Below are 17,371 nucleotides of genomic sequence, written 5' to 3' on the forward strand. Positions count from 1 at the left end.
TTTTGCCTTGTCTTTTCCTTTTTCTCTTTTCTTTTCTTTTCTTTTTTTTTTTTTTTTCTTTTCTTGGTGACACACAGCTGTGACACAGAAAACAGGCAGGGAAAAGCATGAAGGTATGGATTTTCCGTGTCACCAAAGCTGGGAGATGTGGTGTTTCTATTAACACCACTTTAAGCACATAAGGAAATTACTCTCACCTACATCTATGGTTAGTTTTCAGAGGCAGTATTACCTATTCTATGCCAATCTCTCTCTCTCTCTCTCTCTCTCTCTCTCACACACACACACACACACTTGAAGGGTGAGTTCTAAGATGTAACTAGAAACCCCCTTTTCTTGAAACAAGAAAAAACAAATCCCATAGAGAAGGCCCAAAATGATAAACAACTTAATCTCAATTAATTTGGAATTTGAGCCGCAAAATCCTTGCCTATAACTCTCCAAGCCCAGCTATTTGCTCCTCCAAAAAAAGGCTTTGCAAAATCTGTCCCAGTAGTTCCCTTGCTCCCAAGTGGCTGACACTCTCAGTCTGTTTGTGGTGGCAGACGGTTAGAAAGGACCAAGGCTTCCATGATGTCCCCTGTGAAGTGGTCACGAAAACACTGGAAAGTCACACTACGTGTTTGTACTCATGGGGAAAAGGCTGATGGCTACGCAGGGACACCTTGTTCAAGGCTGTGACACACCCTTCTAAGTACATTCGGGAAAAAACCCAGCTTATTACTGAACTAAATGTTTTTATTGATTGCCCTTGAGTCAGAGCCCGCTGACCCTGCCAACCGTAAATGGCATCGGCGCAAAACTGTCATTTCCAGGCAGCAAGAGGAGATACCGGATTAGCCAAAGACCTCTCGACAGTCCCTCCACCCACTGTCCCTCCACCTTTCCGCCTCTGGTCTTTGGAAGCATGAAAGGGGCTGCAGTTGGGTATCCCTAAGGCCCTCTCCAGGGACCCGAGGGCGCAGGGACAGGGGAGCCGGGCGCGCTTACGCTCGCGGTGCCTGAGTGGAGCGCCCGGCGCTGCTCAAAGTCAGGACCCAAACAGCCGGGCGCTGGCGCACACCCACACCCAGCGTCTGTGGCTGCAAAGCCGCCAGGTCGCGAAACCAAGAAGACAAATGAATGTTATGCAGCATTCTCCATTAAACAATAAAGCCAGCTGTAAAGCCTCAGGTGCTGTGTTTGTTGTGCCGTCTGCGTCGAGCGGTGGCTCCGGACCCGGGCGAGCCGAGCGGAGTGGGCCGGGGAGCGCCTCTTCGGCTGATTCCAGGGAAAGATAAGGAGCCGCCGAGCCACCAGCTCTGTCTAGACTCGCGACCTCACAAGTCAAGCGCCTTGTTTGGATTAGTCCTCCAGATCTGCCAACCTGATCGACTCCTGAAAGAGAAGGGCCCAGAAATACCCTTATTTTCCTCTCTCGGACCACGACGATTGTCCCTTCCTTAAGGGATCAAGGGCTGACTTGCCCGCGGGAGTGGCGGGGCTGGTTAGACCAGTGTCCGGGTCCCCCATTCCCGGCACGTCCCACCCCTAACCTGAGTCCACACAGGCGCTGCCCTGCCTGCTGTACGTGGGCGATGAACCCGGGGGTAGAACCACTGGGACGAACCGCAAAATTAAGTAGCTAACTCGATCAAATCCTCAAATAGCATCACTTCAAAATGAGCACTAACTTTTGATCAATGGAATGGAAAGAGGATCCCAGGCAAGGAATAAGCAGTTCTAAGGTTAAGCAGAATCTTGCACATGGCTTCGGAAAGAGAGGGTCAATGTGTCTTTCCTTACCATCTGGAGAAAAGCAGTCTTACCCCCAATCTTTCTTCCAAATCCAGGTGGTTTCTTTTGGGGGCTGTGTGTGTGTGTGTGTGTGTGTGTGTGTGTGTGTGTGTATGCATACACATATAAATGATATAAAGAAAATTATATATATGTGTGTGTATTATATGTATATATGAATGTACACACACATACATACATGTAATTTTGTTATTAGAAACTTTTGCTTATCAATGCTGAACACTACTGCAGAGAGATAATTAAGCAGAAAGATTTGCAAAATAAATTTTTACAAATTAGAACCAAGGAGTCTTAAGTACAGTTCCGAGAAAAGACTGGCTTCCTCAAGACACAGAAACTGGCTTCTTGGAGGCAACAGCTTAAGCACCATAAAAATTAAAGGACGTGATAGTAACAATGCTCACAGCAAACACTCAGCAGCCTTCCCTACTGCCCCTCCCCCTCCTTTGCTCCCTGTGAACCAACTTCTCTGTCTACACTTCAGAAGTCTCTGGGAGGTGTGGAGAGATCCTCCATCACGGCTTGGGACATTGTAAGCTGTGAAGTTTATGTTTGTGGCGCCTAGGCTCAAACAGCCATTCGGTGGCTTGCTCCATTATCAAGAAAACAACAATCAGAAAAGATGAGTAAACAAAATCGGCTGCCAGAGCCTTGGATTAACTACTTGCATTTCAGTTTAAAAATACCAACCCACACTGTACAAGTTACTTTTTATTTTAAACAGTTATTGAGAATTCAGGATGTGGAGCCGTTTTTTAAGAGAACACTTAAAATAAATACACAAAAATTGCCCCCTCATATTTCTTCTCCCATCCCCCAAGAAAAACAATTTGCTCTGTTGCAATGTAAATCTTTAATTGTTGATTAGCAAAAAGGAAGTAAATATTCCCAGAGGAACAGAACTCAGGCATCATTTGGATGATAAATCTCATTTACAAAAGTTGACTAAACTGAACTTTACAAATAAGAAAATAAGTACTTTCTGCTTAGACAGTTCACTCATATTAGGAATGAGATTAGAAACCCAAAGCGGCTGCGTGCCACCGAAACTTAGCTCTTCTGAGGGTTTGAACTGAGATTGATTTTAACCTTTTTAACTTCTTCTTTTTTAAAGAAAAAAGAAAAGGCTAAGTAAAGCCACATGGGATTTACAACAGTTATATTTCATGAGATCGATCTTGTGGCTTAAAATTTAAGGTGCTAGGGAAATACAAAGTATTTCCAAGGTAACTGAAAACACAATGTCTTTTTAGCTAGTATCAAAGAGATAAGATACACCAGAAAAGAGGTCAACATTATGAGTTTAACAAGTTGATCAGGGTGAATAGCAGCCAAGCATCACAAAGTCATCTATTTAATCTTGAACTCCAAAAAGGTTGTCACTGGGCAAGTGGGTACACATATCCACACAGAATTGCAAATAACCAGAAACCTTGTTTCAATGGGGAAAAAAAAAAAAGTCCAAACATAATTTTAACTTAGAAAAGAACTTTTTTGATTGTAAGAAAATCCAAGTTCATTTGATGAATGGGGTAGAGGGAAAATAGGCTGAAATGGAAGACAGTATTGTGCTGAAATTATAGGGGGAAAAGAATCCTGTCTTTAAGACTACAGATATTGATAAGAATTTTCTGATTTAAGGGGAGCATACTAGATGGTTTTAGTTGCATTACATTTTAACGTGCAGAAGCTGGAGGAAATGAGTCATGATGTCCAGAAGGAGGAATTCAGAGTAATAAGGGAGGGACGATCAAAGATAATAAGCAACAGGAAGAATTTCATTCTAAGAGCAGAGCTCAAAACTCAGTCTCCAGAGGTGTACAGAAAAGAGGAGAGTATGCAAGAGATGATTTGCAAACAAAAAGACATTTCAGCTACACATTTTAGAGTGCAGGCTGAGGAGTCTAGAGGGGAAGACACATCTTCATATAAATAATAAAAGAACTAGAATCTATTGACCCATCAATCCATTCTCAGCCATCAGGAAACAAATATCTTGAATCTAGCAAGTGAAACCAAATCATTCATCAGCCCCTCCCTAAATTATTGTGCTTAAATTCAAGCGGTGGACTTCAGAACAGACTGACATCTATATATGCAAAACATCACCGTCCCACACCCAAATATGCAAACATATTCTTAATCTTACAGATCAATTCGAGGAGGAAAAAGCTTCACAAAGATGAGTGCCTCACTTAAGTCTCTCTATTGCATTCAAACCCTAAATAAAGTGTTTTCCCGCTCCAGTTCCTAACATTTTCGAGTTCACCAGAGGCTATGGCTGGGGAAGGGGGTGCACTGTTTTCCAGGTAAGGAAGGCTTACACTCTTGAGTAACTTTGCAGGCAGGACACCAATATTCACATTGAACCTGCCATCCTTACACATGCATATTAGTTGCCATTTCAGCTGTGATGGTGAGGAAAAAGGAAAAAAGAGACCAATAGAAATAGTGAATGGGAAGCTAAAAGAGTAAAGTCTCTTGGCAAGAGATTAGAGGACGGAGACCTGAGTAAAAAGAAAGAAAAAAAGAACCTTTCCCAGAGAAGATCCGTGTGAGATAAGACGTAACTCCTGTTTTTCTCAGCAGAAGACTGCAAGCCATTATTATCCCGGCCAAATTATTACCCCTCTGTCAAGAATTAGACACAACAATCAAAGTAATCAACGGGCATGTCTAATGCACTGTAACATTTTCAATGCAAAGTTTGTTTTCTCTCTGCCCCCACGTTAAAGCCTGTAATTAACCCGTTATGTAGAACCAAGCCAAACAAAAGCCTAATTGAGGCTGGCTTCCAGACTTGCGCAGGTTTGGAGAGGGTGGAAGCGACTTGAGAGCTGAGGGGCTCGGCCCCCACCTCACCCTATCGAGCCCGAAGTGGGTACGCCACAAGACACACGGTTAGGGTAATTTAGCTTTCATATTTATTAAGAATCGTCAGGTATTGAAAACGGCATTACACTCGCGCATACAAATGAATCCAGTTTCCAGAGTGAAAGCATCCTCCTGGGGTGGGGGTGAAGGGAGGAGAGGGAACAGGGTGGAGCCTCAAATCCTAACGCTGAGCCAGCAAACGAAGAAGCACCAAGACTTCTGATTTCGAGCGGTGTCATTTATCTTTTCTGGGGTTCTGGCTCTCACACTTTAACTACTGCTAAATGCCAGCGGGGGAATAGTCTGTCACAGAGAGCATGCTTGTAACTGATCGCCGATGGGTCCAGCAAAGCACAGAACTCGCTACCCCATCCCATAAAAGGCGGTTTCCCAACAGAACATATGGCGTGTTTCTCCCCATAGCCAGTCATCCTTCCCAAGATACTTGAAATTAGACTTAGGGAAAGGATGAAGAGGAGATGGGAGAGGGGAGAGGAGGCAAGAAAATGCAAACACTGACTAGTCTGGGAAATGCAGAGCACACTCTTTCTCTAGGCCTATTCCTTCTGCACAAATAGAGCAGCATTTCTCAATCGGCTGACAGCCGCCACTGGTAAATAATGGTCATACCTCACTGGCTAGGCAGAAAGCCTCTCTTTTACCAAGAGCTTGTGTATTTGACATACGGGTCATTCCAACAATCCGAAGCAGGAGACTTTGGTATAAATCACTTATTCTAAGAAAATAAAATACTGACTCTGAATCAAAAGCCATTTAAAGCAAAACCCTCTTCCTATTTGGGGTGGTGAATGGATGGGGTACCGCAAGACAGAGACTGAGGGAAGGAAAGAGAGGGCGGAGGACAGAGAACAGCATCTCATTTTCACAAAACCAGTAGCATTATCCTAGCTGAGAGCTAAGGGCTTCCAACCAACTTTGATCCAACTATTGAAACCCAAACTTGCAAACTCGACCTTAACTACTTGCAATTACAATATCGCTCCTACTGTTTGTCAGCTTATCCCAATTCACATGCAATCCATAGTTTCAGACATTTGAATAGCTTGTTTGTAAACACAAAAGAGGGACCTGGATCACTGTGTTTATTTATTTATCTATGCCAAATGTTTATTAGTGAAATAATCCTGAAGATATAATTCTACATATGGCGCTTTGATTTCACATAATATTTAAGAAAAAAGACAAAACACATAGAATTAGACATATAATTCAAAGATCACCGTACAACCTTTAGCTTTTTTTTACTTCAGCAAACAAAAAAATGTCAAATGACATGAAAAGTGGCAAGTCTTCTGATTAAATAATAGTAATTAAATAATAAATTACTTTATAATTTTTGCAATGCAAGAGCAAACAAAAAAAGTTTCCTTTTTTTTCCTTTTTATTTCCAGAAAAAGAGAAAACAGTCATGTTAACCAATAACTATACACATCTTTGGGGGAAAAGTTCTTGGACAGACACAAGTCAAACACAATCCCGAGACGCTTGTGGCAAAATAGAGGTAACCTTGTTGCAATGCGGTATAAGTTGGTTTTTAAATCTCAATTCAAAAACCTTTAAAGTCATTTCAGACTTCTTGATAGAGGATGGATCTCAAAAAAAGGGGAGAGGAGGCAAAGTAAAAAATAAACCAGCTACAGGACCGGCCAAGAGACCCACGATTTCAATTTACCCCTTGGTAAAGTCAACTTAAAACATCGAAAACCAATGCAGCTCCACCTTCCTGAAAGGACTCTTTCAGCCAAGAAGGCCAGTCTCTCTTCCTGCTCTTTTGCTGGAGCTCCTGTTTGGCAAGGCAATGACCAATATAGAAACAGCACCATTCAGATTAGGATGGACTAGAAAATTTTCTATTTTTGTGTTTCTCTAGATGTGCAGTGAAATGAAAATGCTTTTTTTGAGATCCTTGAATATAAATCCTCTACGTTTTAAAAACGTCTTTTTTTCAGCACTTCTAAGATCACTGAATAGCGTATATTGGGTTTTGCGCTGTTTGCGGTTTAATTCTAGTAAAATCCCATGATTGTCTTCACAGTGTTGCTACCATATCACCTTGTCATTAAAACAGACTTCGTGCATTTCATGGAGCATTCATTTCTTGATTCAGTTTTCATTGACTGGGTCGTTAAATACTTTTGTTTCGGAGTTCAAGATTATAATTTCCCACTTTTTCCAACAGGGAAAAAAAAATACAGAATGAATGTTCCTCATGCCTCAATAGGACTGGCTACCATGCTGTTAGGTGTATCTGGAAGTTGAGAGGACATTGATGCTACTTCACTGCCAGTGGAATTAGAGCCCGGTCCTCCTTCTGAAAAATTGACCTGCATAGAAGGTTGAGAAATAAAGGACACTGTAATAGTACTCATAAAAAGATTATAAACTCATCATATTGTGTAGGTGGAAATGTTTATGTAGATATATACATAGGTAAAGATATCCACATAGATTACTTAATTTTAACAGGCTTAGAGAAAGCTTGGAGAATAACTTGAGAAGACATCCTCTCACATTCCCATCTTCCAAAAGATCTGTTTTAACTGAATTTGAATTCCCAACATTATGTTGCATTAAATTATTTAAGAACAAATGTGTTTCCCACCGTTAAATGGCATCACAACTCTACTATGCATGCTCAAAATAAAATTATCCTGTTGGCTACAAGTTGCCCTGGGAGTAGGTGTGCTGTCAGTCTCTAGGCATCAGAGACTCTTTTTCAGTTGGAAAATCCATAACATGCTCAGATCCTTCCATGGGAGAGTGAGAGGAGGCTCCACAGAACAATGATTAACTCCTAAGCAGGCTCGTTGCTTGGGCATTCTTCCTTGTTGGTCCTGCTGCCTCTTGGCCTTTCTCTCTCTCTTTAAATCATGCTCTTCCTTCCAAAATGAGACCCATATATTATGACATCATCCCATTCTGACTCCTTCCGTTCACCCTAATATCTGACATCTTCTTAAATATCTGACTCCTTCTTTTAAACGTAAAAGCATTGTACTGCTATTGAAAACCTTCTTAACCATGCCCATGTCTGCCTCAGCTTCCCCTCCACTGCTCTCATCAGACAATAAAGTTTCAGAAAGTGCAAACACTGGGCTGCTCTGAACCCTCCCCATAGTACCTTCCTTCTGTGATTTTGGTTTTGCTTAAAGAACTCAACAGATTAATGACCTTAAAATAAGTTTTTTTTTCCTAGTTCCAGAGCCCACATTTCTTTCTACAGTAAATTTTTAAGGCACTTCTAGCCTCTGCACCCAGTTAGCATTTGCAAACACCAGCCTGGAGCCAAGCCCCTTTAACTACTTGCCTCTGGCCAATTACCTAATGTTGACACTGAGAAAGCAAATGCCCTCCAGGTAAATACGGGTAAAGAGCTCACCTCTAACTAAAGCTTCATTTCCACAAAAAAGAACAAGGTTTCAGGATAGATCTTTACATTTTATAAAACAGGATTCTATAGGGCTGATTATTCTTTAAGAAAAAAAAAAACATACGTATAAATACAGCTTATGACAAAGGACACATATTTATTGTTCTTATTTATCTTGATCCCTTAAGCCTTTTGTAGACAAAAGGTGAATTAATTTTCTCTTCACTGGATGTGGAAAACATGTTAATGCTATAACATGTTTTCACAGACTAAACACTTTACCTCTGATTGGTAGAGCTCATGTCCCTTTTGCTAAACATGGTACACAGTGTGTGACCCTGTGACACTTGAACTCATACACTTGAAAACATTTGAGCCGTTCTACATTCTGAATGAAGACATCCCAAATAAGAGATACAGTAACAAAAGTATTTATTTGAATAATCTTTATTGATATATTTGAAAACTGCACCCAGACACGTGCCTACTGTTTATTGGTAACAACACTGATTATTTATTATAGCACTGATGATGTACTACAATCACCTTGATCAGGCTCCTTATACATCCTATTCTCTAGATGCTCAGGAAGGAGTAAACTTACTAATTGCTGACTGAAATGCCAAGATGATCTCCCGAAGTCCTTGACAACTCTAAAAATCTAAGATATATGATTCTCCAACACTGTACATCTTCCAGCACATGCTACCTAGTTAGGTACCTTGAAATTAACCCTTCAAAGAAGGTCTGATTAATGGAAAATTTAACCTATATGGTCAAATTATGCAGTTTCATTAAAAAAAGAGAAAAAGATGCACAAGAGGTTCATTTCCCTTGCATTTGTTTCCCTTCTCTTTATTGCCTGCCTCCTTGGTTTCTCCCCAACCCTGAGGGGAAGAAGACACCCTCCCCACAGAATCTTTCAGTGTGTGACAGTTAAAACAGAATCCCCTGATGGGAATTCAGTCTCTTCCATCTGGGAGCTGACACTTACCAGTTGCTGAAAAGCAGGCTGATCTATGTCACTCTGCAAGGCGAAGTCACTCAGTACTTTCCAAGGAGGCTGGTAACTTTGTACCTCCACTGGGTTAGCCTGTAAGCCACCGTCGTGTCTCTCTGGACTGGCAGCCACCATGGGAGTTCCTGTCATCCCCTGGATATTCTGTGAATAGGTGCCCCCCCATACCAATCCCAACACGTTAATGAGCAAATTCCCTCCCTCCATTGTCTGCACAGGCTAAGCAAATATACCCTGGTATTATCTTATCCATATAGTGGCCTTTATTGATTCAGTTAATCTGCTGTACCTACGAATATTAGCTATAATTCAGTTTTGTTTTATTGTGTTTTGTTTTTCTGCCTCTGTGGGCTGGACTATTAGGTCTGCATGGATCTGATTAGACCAGATTCTACTATGATTTTCTTCTTCCCCTTACCTTCGCAGCTGAGCCCAATTCCTCCCATCTGCCTTCCCAGGCCATAGCTTCCCAGAACTAGAAAGCTGAGGCAAGCTGGGCTTCCCTTCAGCCTCTAGAAGTGGTGGTTTTCTAGGCAGTTTCAGTTAGCTGCAGATTTTTTTCCAAGCAGTTCCCCTCAAGGAGGAGCCAGCCCCCCACTCCAGACCAAAAGCATTTAGGTCTGGCTCCTATTGTGCTGTTATGCACTAACCAACTCAGAAAGTGCCCTGGCCCAGTCTTGGCCAGCCTTGGCCCAGTTTAATGACAGCACGTTTTATGTCATTTAAAAATAGGGCCGAAGCAGTAAAAAGGAAAAGAAAAAAATGAGAAAGAAAAGAAACTCTAACTTAATGTCACCAGGAGGCCTGCAGAGTGGGTGCTTCCGTGGGCCCATGAAAACAGTAGATAGTGCAGCGAGAGGCCTGATGCTTCTGGGGAGGCCTGTGCTTCACCTGGAGCAGAAGGTGCCCTGGGCATGCCGGTCACCTTGGGGGACCTCTCTGGCCAGCCTGAAGACGCAGCGGCCGACCTCGCTCAGAAGTGTGGTGCGCCCTGGGGGCTTACAGGATGATCTGACCACGGAACCCCTGGATCTAGGCAGGAACCCAGGTATCATCCCTCCCTTTTCTGTAAGTGAGGAACCGACGATCTGAATGTTGGCAGAACCCAGGCTAATCCTTGTTGCCGCCTGCCCTCAGAGGGGAGGACGGCATTTCTCGGGTTCAGGGGTGCAGGCGAGGTGCTAGTGCACAACAAGCCCACCCACGAGGTTGGGACCAGGCTGCCGCTACCCTGGCGCAAGAAGCCACCGAGCTGCCCCGCCCTCCCTCGGCTGGACGGCGCCGGGTAGCCTCTCCCCCAGGGCAGAGGTGGGGGTGGGGATGAGGGGCAGCCCTGGCCAAACTCTAGCCCAGGAGCAGGATCGAAAACCTCGCGCACCAGTCAGACTGGGTACCAGGAACGCACCTCGCACGCCACGTCTCCTTCCCCTTCGCGGTTCCCTGCCCGGCCCCAGAGCCACTTACAGTTTTGTCATTGGGCTGCTGCTGCTGGAGTTGCTTCATCATGATGCTTCGCTTCTTGTCCTTGCACCGCTTGTTTTGAAACCAGACCCGGATCACTCGGGGACTGAGGCCTGTCATCTCTACTAGTTGCTCCTTCATGAGCGCATCAGGCCGCGGGTTGGCTGCGTAGCAGGTCCGCAAGGTGTGCAGCTGCTTCTCGTTCAGCACAGTCCGCACGCGGGTGGTCTTCTCCGGCTGCTTATGGACATGGGGTCGCAGGGCCGGCTGCCTGGCGGAGATGGGCTCCGCTGCGGGGCAAGGAGCGCAGTGAGCGCTGGGGGTGGGGGCCGCCCGATCGCTCTCCTCCCGCTAGCTCGCCTGTCTGCTCAGCACCAGCCCGCGCATCCGATCGCCATTCACCCACCCTGTCGCCCACTCACTCAGTCGCACGTCTGCACGCTCTTTCCCTTGCTCGCCCGCTCGCCCGCCGGGTCACTTGCCCGCTCGCTCACCAGCCCACCGGCCTGCCCGCCCGCGCGCTCACTTGCTCCACCGCCCGCTGGCTGGCTCGTTGGCCCGAGACACTTCAGGACAATGGCCAGTGTTTGCAGCCTTGGCACACAAAGCAGGGGCGGCAGAGGCAGAGGCGAAGAGGGTGAAAGGGAGAATAAAATCTCCCTCTCTAATCTGCAGATGCCAATGCCGAATAATCCCGGCCCAGAAAGCAGCACCGCCCCTCCTCGTGTCAACAAAGTGTTAGCAGGGGAACGGGTCTCAAAGTCTGTCCCCACCCCCCACCACCACCCGTTCGCAGCAGGGGTGGCATTTTTCAGCACTGTTTTTCCTCCCTTCTCACCTTTCCTTGTGCCCAGACTGGGCCCCAGTTACATTGATTACCACCCTCTCCAGGCTCAGAATTTTCTCCCGGGCCAAGGCCACAGAGGGTACCGGGAAAGGAAACGCAGAGCACTTTAGTGACAGCCATAAATACTACACCAGCAGGGACTTCTGCAAGGGGAAGGCCGAGAACTCTGCCAGAACGCCTTGAACTTCAGTCGGAGAGGACAATCATGTCAAGGTGCTGAAGAAATTCCCTCTTTCTGCCATATCTCCAGCCCCTGCTCTTTTTTGGTATTAAATCTATCGTAATAAATACATGGATGTTCCTGAGATGGACTGACCCCAAGCAACAGAAAAGAAAAGTATGTTGAGCTACCTAGACTCCAGATAAACGGTGGCTGGGAGATGTCCTGCGCCTCCCTGCCGGTATTTCAGCTTCCTCTGTGCTTCCCCACAAGCAGAGTGCAGGCTTCACTGAACAGGAGCACCACCCCTGACTTTGCCCCGGTGCAAACTAGTCACAAATCCCCCTGAACAGAATTTTTAGAGCTGCCAGAAGGCAGAGGGGTAAGGGAGAGCTATAGTCTCCTCACCTTCAGTGTTTACTGGGAATTGATACTTTAAAACTGCAAAGGAGAAGTCATGACAGGAAGTCAGGTTTGGAAACACTGTCCACTTTCTAACCCACGGCTTTGGTCCCGGCCAATTCTGTTGTGTTTCCACTCCTCTTCCTTGGGAATGGGTCCTCTTATCTATATGATACAAATCCTGCACCTCCTGCAACCCCCTAGGGTCAGGCCAACACCAATGGGGTCAATTTCGAGCTACAACTACAGACCTGAAGATGAAATTCTCACCAAATCACATAGAATGAATGGTTAAAGAAGCAGGCTCCCTTTTAAAGGGCAATTACTGCAGATTAGCTTGCTGATGCTTTTAAATTACAGCTCTGTACAATGGCCGGCAGTTTTTAAAACTGTATCTTTTCAGTCCTGTTCTCTCACATAAAGATAAAAAATTTAAAAAAAAATTCAAGTGTGAAGCAACGTACAAGAAAAAAGGATTTGGGAGGCAAAATGACTTCAGGTCACCTAAGCTTCTTCCTTCATTGGGTTAAAGGATGAAGCTCCAGGGACCAGGGCTCCGCCCCTTTAATTAGGCAGCAAAAGAATACCTGGCTGGGAGCTGAAGCCCGTTTTCAGTAAGCCAAGATTTGGAGGCCAAAGCGAACTGGAAGTAATGTTTGGGCGTGTGTATACACGTGTACACAAGTGGTGTACATTTATGTGTACCCCTATGGAGACACACAGACGTGTAAGTGTGCTTGGAGAATCAAGGGAGACAGTGAGTACATAGAATGTTGCTGCAAAGGAGCAGAGCACAGCGCAAATTGCGTACATAACACTTCATTTAACTTCAAGCATATGACCACCCCTGTAGCTAACCAGCAATGTTGTGGCCGCCGGCACATAGGCTGGTTTAACCTGGCGCCTACCTACCCTGACCGGGCAGAGGAGTACCTGCCATTTGCAGAGGCCGCGCCGGGTGCAGGGGACTGAGCGGGTCGCCAGCCCCCAGACTGGCCCTCTCCACCACATCGTGGTCGGCTCGGCAGAAGAGACCATCCTCCCGAAGCGCAAATTCGTCCCCAGGGATGAGCTGGCGGCTGCAGGCCACACAGCGGAAACACTCGATGTGATACACCTTGGAGCGGGCACGCATCACGAAGTCGTTCTTGCTGAAGCCGATGCTGCACTTGGCGCATTTGATCCCATACAACCTGTGCGGGGGAGGGGCGGGGGAGGCGGCCCAGAGCGGGAGAGAAGCACAGGAAGAGGGGGTCACTTCAGGCGATCACTTCCCTGACCCAAGATCCCGGGCAAGACGCCCCGAGAAAACAGCATTTCCAAACAGAAGCTGGGAACAGGACAGAAATGAAACCCAGCTCTCTTCCTCCCTGCCTCTTTGCCTTCCCCCATCTCTTCCCCCCCACCCCCCGCCCGTCCTCCCTCCTCCCTTTCTTTTACTCCCGTTTCCTTCCCGATGAACCTCGGTGCCTCAGTTGGTAACTCTTAGTTCAAAACACCTAGCTTGTACCACAGAAAATGTATTGATGGATTCCGAACTCAGGCTGCTGCCCTAGCAATCAGTCCCAGTGTTATCTTGCAGATTGTAACATGAAAGAATCCAGAAAGACTCGGGTGGCCACCGACACCTACGCTTTCACTTCCCTATCCCCCAGTTTCTGCTTCTAGAGATGTGTGAAACTGCAACAAAAAGTCCTTCTTCCAAGAAAAATGGAGGTAAGGGAATGGGATTGTCACCCCACTCGATTTGCATACACTCACAAATAAACAAGCAGAATAACAAAAGGAAAGCCCTGAGGGTTTCTACATCTCCCTTTTGCACTAGTACTTTCCAGTCTTTCTCCAACTAAAGATTTTCTTCAGGCAGCAATGTGAACAGAAAATTTCCTCTCTATTCTTCCTTGTATTATTATTTAAAAAAAAAAATCTGCGTCTGTTCCCTCAATCTTTTTCAAGTTGCTGAATTATCTATCTCTATTTCAATTTGCTTGAAAACCATGACCAGCCTGAAAAATGCAAAGACCCACTTCTAAGGTCTTTCTCACTGCTGGCCTTTCCTTACCAAGGAACAATCTTTACAGATTCCATCCAGGCTGCACTGCCCTGGCTCCTTCTCCATCTTTCAGGAATAACAGAAGCTAGGGCATTCCTACAAACAGAAATAATGCAAGAGAGAGGAAAAGATCCACATAATGGGAGGATGTATCCTGCTTCCCCAAGGAGAGATGTGGAAATCTAACTGTTCAGTCTGTTCTGCTTTTACAACTACAAGATTTTACACACACACACACACACACACACACACAACACACACACACACAGACAGAGAGAAAGAGAAGCAGAGAGAGAAACAGAGAGAATTGAGAGAGAGAGTGGAGAGAAAGTAAAAATGATTAGGTCCTGAATTAGGCACATGCAAGCCTGTGTGCAATTGAGCAAAATACTATTTCCATAGAAGTAAATATACTCCTGAAGCGGGCTCTCCTTCTCTAGAGCCTTGCATTTACAAACCAAGCTAGTAAACAATGAAAATGCTCATTTATCAGAGGTTAGAAGGTGGATTCAAAAGTTTTTCCTCCCTCCGCCTACTCAATGTGAGATCTTCCATTTCATAGGGTGAAGACTTGACTTTGCTGGTGACCAAACAATTTAGAAAATCCCTCCCCCTTCCTGTACCCCCACTTCCCTTACTTCCTTTCACTCCCTCCCCAAAGTATTAACCTCCCCCCACCAGGTTAATTTTATCTACCAAGATTATACCCTCTGTGTCATGACTTTCTAAAAACAGGGAAAAAATGCTGGATACTAAGTGAGCAGGAGCAAACTGTGACTGTATATTAAATCCTTACTAAACTTTAATAAAAGTTCTCAGGCCCCAGAAACCAAGGGCCTTACAAAAGCTAATGAACTACTTGCCAATAGCCATTGGACATTTTAAAGGTGACATTTTGCTGTTATTTAACATAATAAGGATGGTGATATCTCTTCTGTTAGTTAATAAAATGAATACAATTTTCTTTAGAGACTACTTGCTTTCTAAGGCAGAAAACAAAATTTCTGATATTTACACATAAATCAGAGAAAACTTCAGATTAGCAAAGCCTGATGCAGAATAAATTGGAGGAAAAAAAAAATAAAACCTCCAAAACAAAACCAAACTCAGAAAGTTCCTATGTGGTTTTAGTCTTGTTAATATGGACAATTCGCTCATTTTATCAGTTACCAGATTTTAATGTGAGAAAGGAAGCTGTTCAATTATCTAAATATACCAATTGTTCATAGACAGATGATGGGCAATTTGATCTGCTGTGTCTAATTCATTAGCTCAGATAAGATAAGAAAGAAAAGACAGTTAGATGTCACCAAAGGGTTAATATTAAAAAAGATTAAGTTTCCGGTGTTTTTTGCAAGGAATATGTAGGTTGGTTTTTAAATTTTCTCAGAAGGAGTTTTTACCCAAGAAATAAAAGGAGCAATACCTGTACTTGTTCTTTCAAAGTACATCTCTAAACATGCTTTAGTCAAACTTTTATTTCACCTACATTGATGCCACCCAAGAATTTGTAAGTTACTAGTTTTAAAAAGGACTAAAACAAATAAACAGAACACTGCACTATACAATAAAAATCGACCGTATTGTAAAGTTAAAAACCCAAACTTTTCCATCTTTTTAAAATTTTGTTTTGCAATGGGGAGGGTGAGAGAGGAAAATAATTCGTGCTTCAAAAATTCCAAGAGTAATTAAACAAGCCTCAATACCCCAGAATTATGAATACCACTGCTCTGGGTTTTTGTTTCTCTCAACTAAAAAAAAAAAAAAAAATGAAATGAACAGCATAGCTTGATTTTTGTAACACACTTACAGGGTGACTCTGGCTTGCTAGACTTCCACTGAGGCAAACTTCACAAAAAGACAAAGCCACACCAAATAATACATAAGGAGTTGGGAGAGTCAGGGAAATCTCACAAAATTAAGGAAGAAGTGTAAATGCCATACCTGATATAGTCTCTTTTACAGTAGGTTTTCCCATCCCTAACAAAGCATGTACAGCTCTCGTCCAAATACTGATTACACTCCGCACATTTCAAACATGCCGCATGCCATTCCAAATCCGGAGAAACCCTCAGAATATACTGATCGTGAATTTGATTGCCGCAACCAACACATAGGGAAATCAGACGTTTTTCTGAAATGAAAATAAATACATGATTGACTAACCGTTTACTTCCTACAGAGATAAACACACTTTTAGTGTCGTTCTCTTATAGGGCGTACTCTGGGAGGTTTCTTTCTTTTTTTTTTCTTTCCTTTTTTTTTTTTTTTTTTTTTTTTAAGAGTATTGCACTTTGGGATGGTAATTGAAGTGTGCCATCAAAACCTTGACTCATTTTTAAAAGGAGGTGGAATATATGTAAAATGCAGATTTGAATAGTCTGCATTTGTACGCCTAGCACGCAATCAAGCCCGCTCATTTTGTATTTCTTTTTTCCCCCTCCTTCCTCTTTGCTATAATCATTGGGAAAGATTGTGGATAAGTCAAGTCAAAGAAAAGGTTTTGACTAGAAGCGTTAAGTGAACGCAGGGATGTCTATATTTTCCATGAAGCACGCTCCTAAATAGCACATAGGACTGGATATTGTTAGCAAGAGCAGACATCAATACAGTTGTCACCCATTCTCTTTTGCAAGTCTAATGCTAATTCACATCTCTGGATATTGACTGTGCAGGCAGACCTTTGCAACATAATATAACCTTCTCAGAGAGCTCAGGATTCCCCACGAGGAAATCACCACTGCTCAGCACCAGAAAGCTAGAGTTTTAGAGGATACACAGGCGAATTCAAACACAAGGTACGATCAGTTTCCCAAAGATCAGAACCGACAGTAAGCATGCAGGCGTGGCGGCAACAAGAAAAAGCCACCTTTTCTCTTTCTCCAGGCAATGACTCCAACTCTAAAGAGCCCTTGGCACCTCAGCCAGTGCCTGAGAGAGGACCCCCGCACAAGAACAGCACACCGAGCCCCACAAGGTAAAACAGCCTCTTACTTTTTGGTGGATCTCCCATGTCTCCCATATCTGTAAGAGGGAGTAATGTCCACAGTGAAATGGTGGTTGTACAGTTGGTCAACAGCCCACAGAGAGGATGCTGGAGCTGTGGCTAAGTGGGAAATAGTGGCCCCTGGGGTTGCCAAAGGTGAAAGGGCCGCTGCCGGGCTGCGCCGCGCCCTCGCAGATCCGGGAGTCCAATTTAAGCCGGCGGAGTTGGCGGAGCGGAGGCGCTGCGGCGGCGGCGGACTCGGCGCGGCTCGGGCACCTCTCTTCCTTATCTCTTACTCAAACTTCTCTGCTCCAACTCAGCTCCATCGCCATTGGTCTGACGCTACGCGCGGGGACGTCAGGCGAGCGCCGCGCCCATTGGC

The 17,371-nt window shown here is 44.4% G+C and overlaps 1 protein-coding gene across 1 annotated transcript; it reads right to left on the reverse strand.

The window, feature by feature from the left end:
* Positions 1–5,773: 5,773 nt before the first annotated feature.
* ISL1 (ISL LIM homeobox 1) lies at positions 5,774–17,297 on the reverse strand. Its single transcript, XM_017969931.5, has 6 exons — positions 16,998–17,297; positions 15,948–16,137; positions 12,884–13,143; positions 10,545–10,831; positions 9,057–9,224; positions 5,774–7,016 (listed from the first exon to the last, which is right to left on the reverse strand). Exons 1-6 carry the CDS (start codon positions 17,023–17,025, stop codon positions 6,900–6,902), a joined length of 1,050 nt encoding a protein of 349 aa, XP_017825420.2. The 5' UTR covers positions 17,026–17,297; the 3' UTR covers positions 5,774–6,899.
* Between the last annotated feature and the right edge of the window lie 74 nt (positions 17,298–17,371).

Source organism: Callithrix jacchus, chromosome 2 (genome assembly GCF_049354715.1).
Source record: "Callithrix jacchus isolate 240 chromosome 2, calJac240_pri, whole genome shotgun sequence".
Lineage (NCBI taxonomy): Eukaryota > Metazoa > Chordata > Mammalia > Primates > Cebidae > Callithrix > Callithrix jacchus.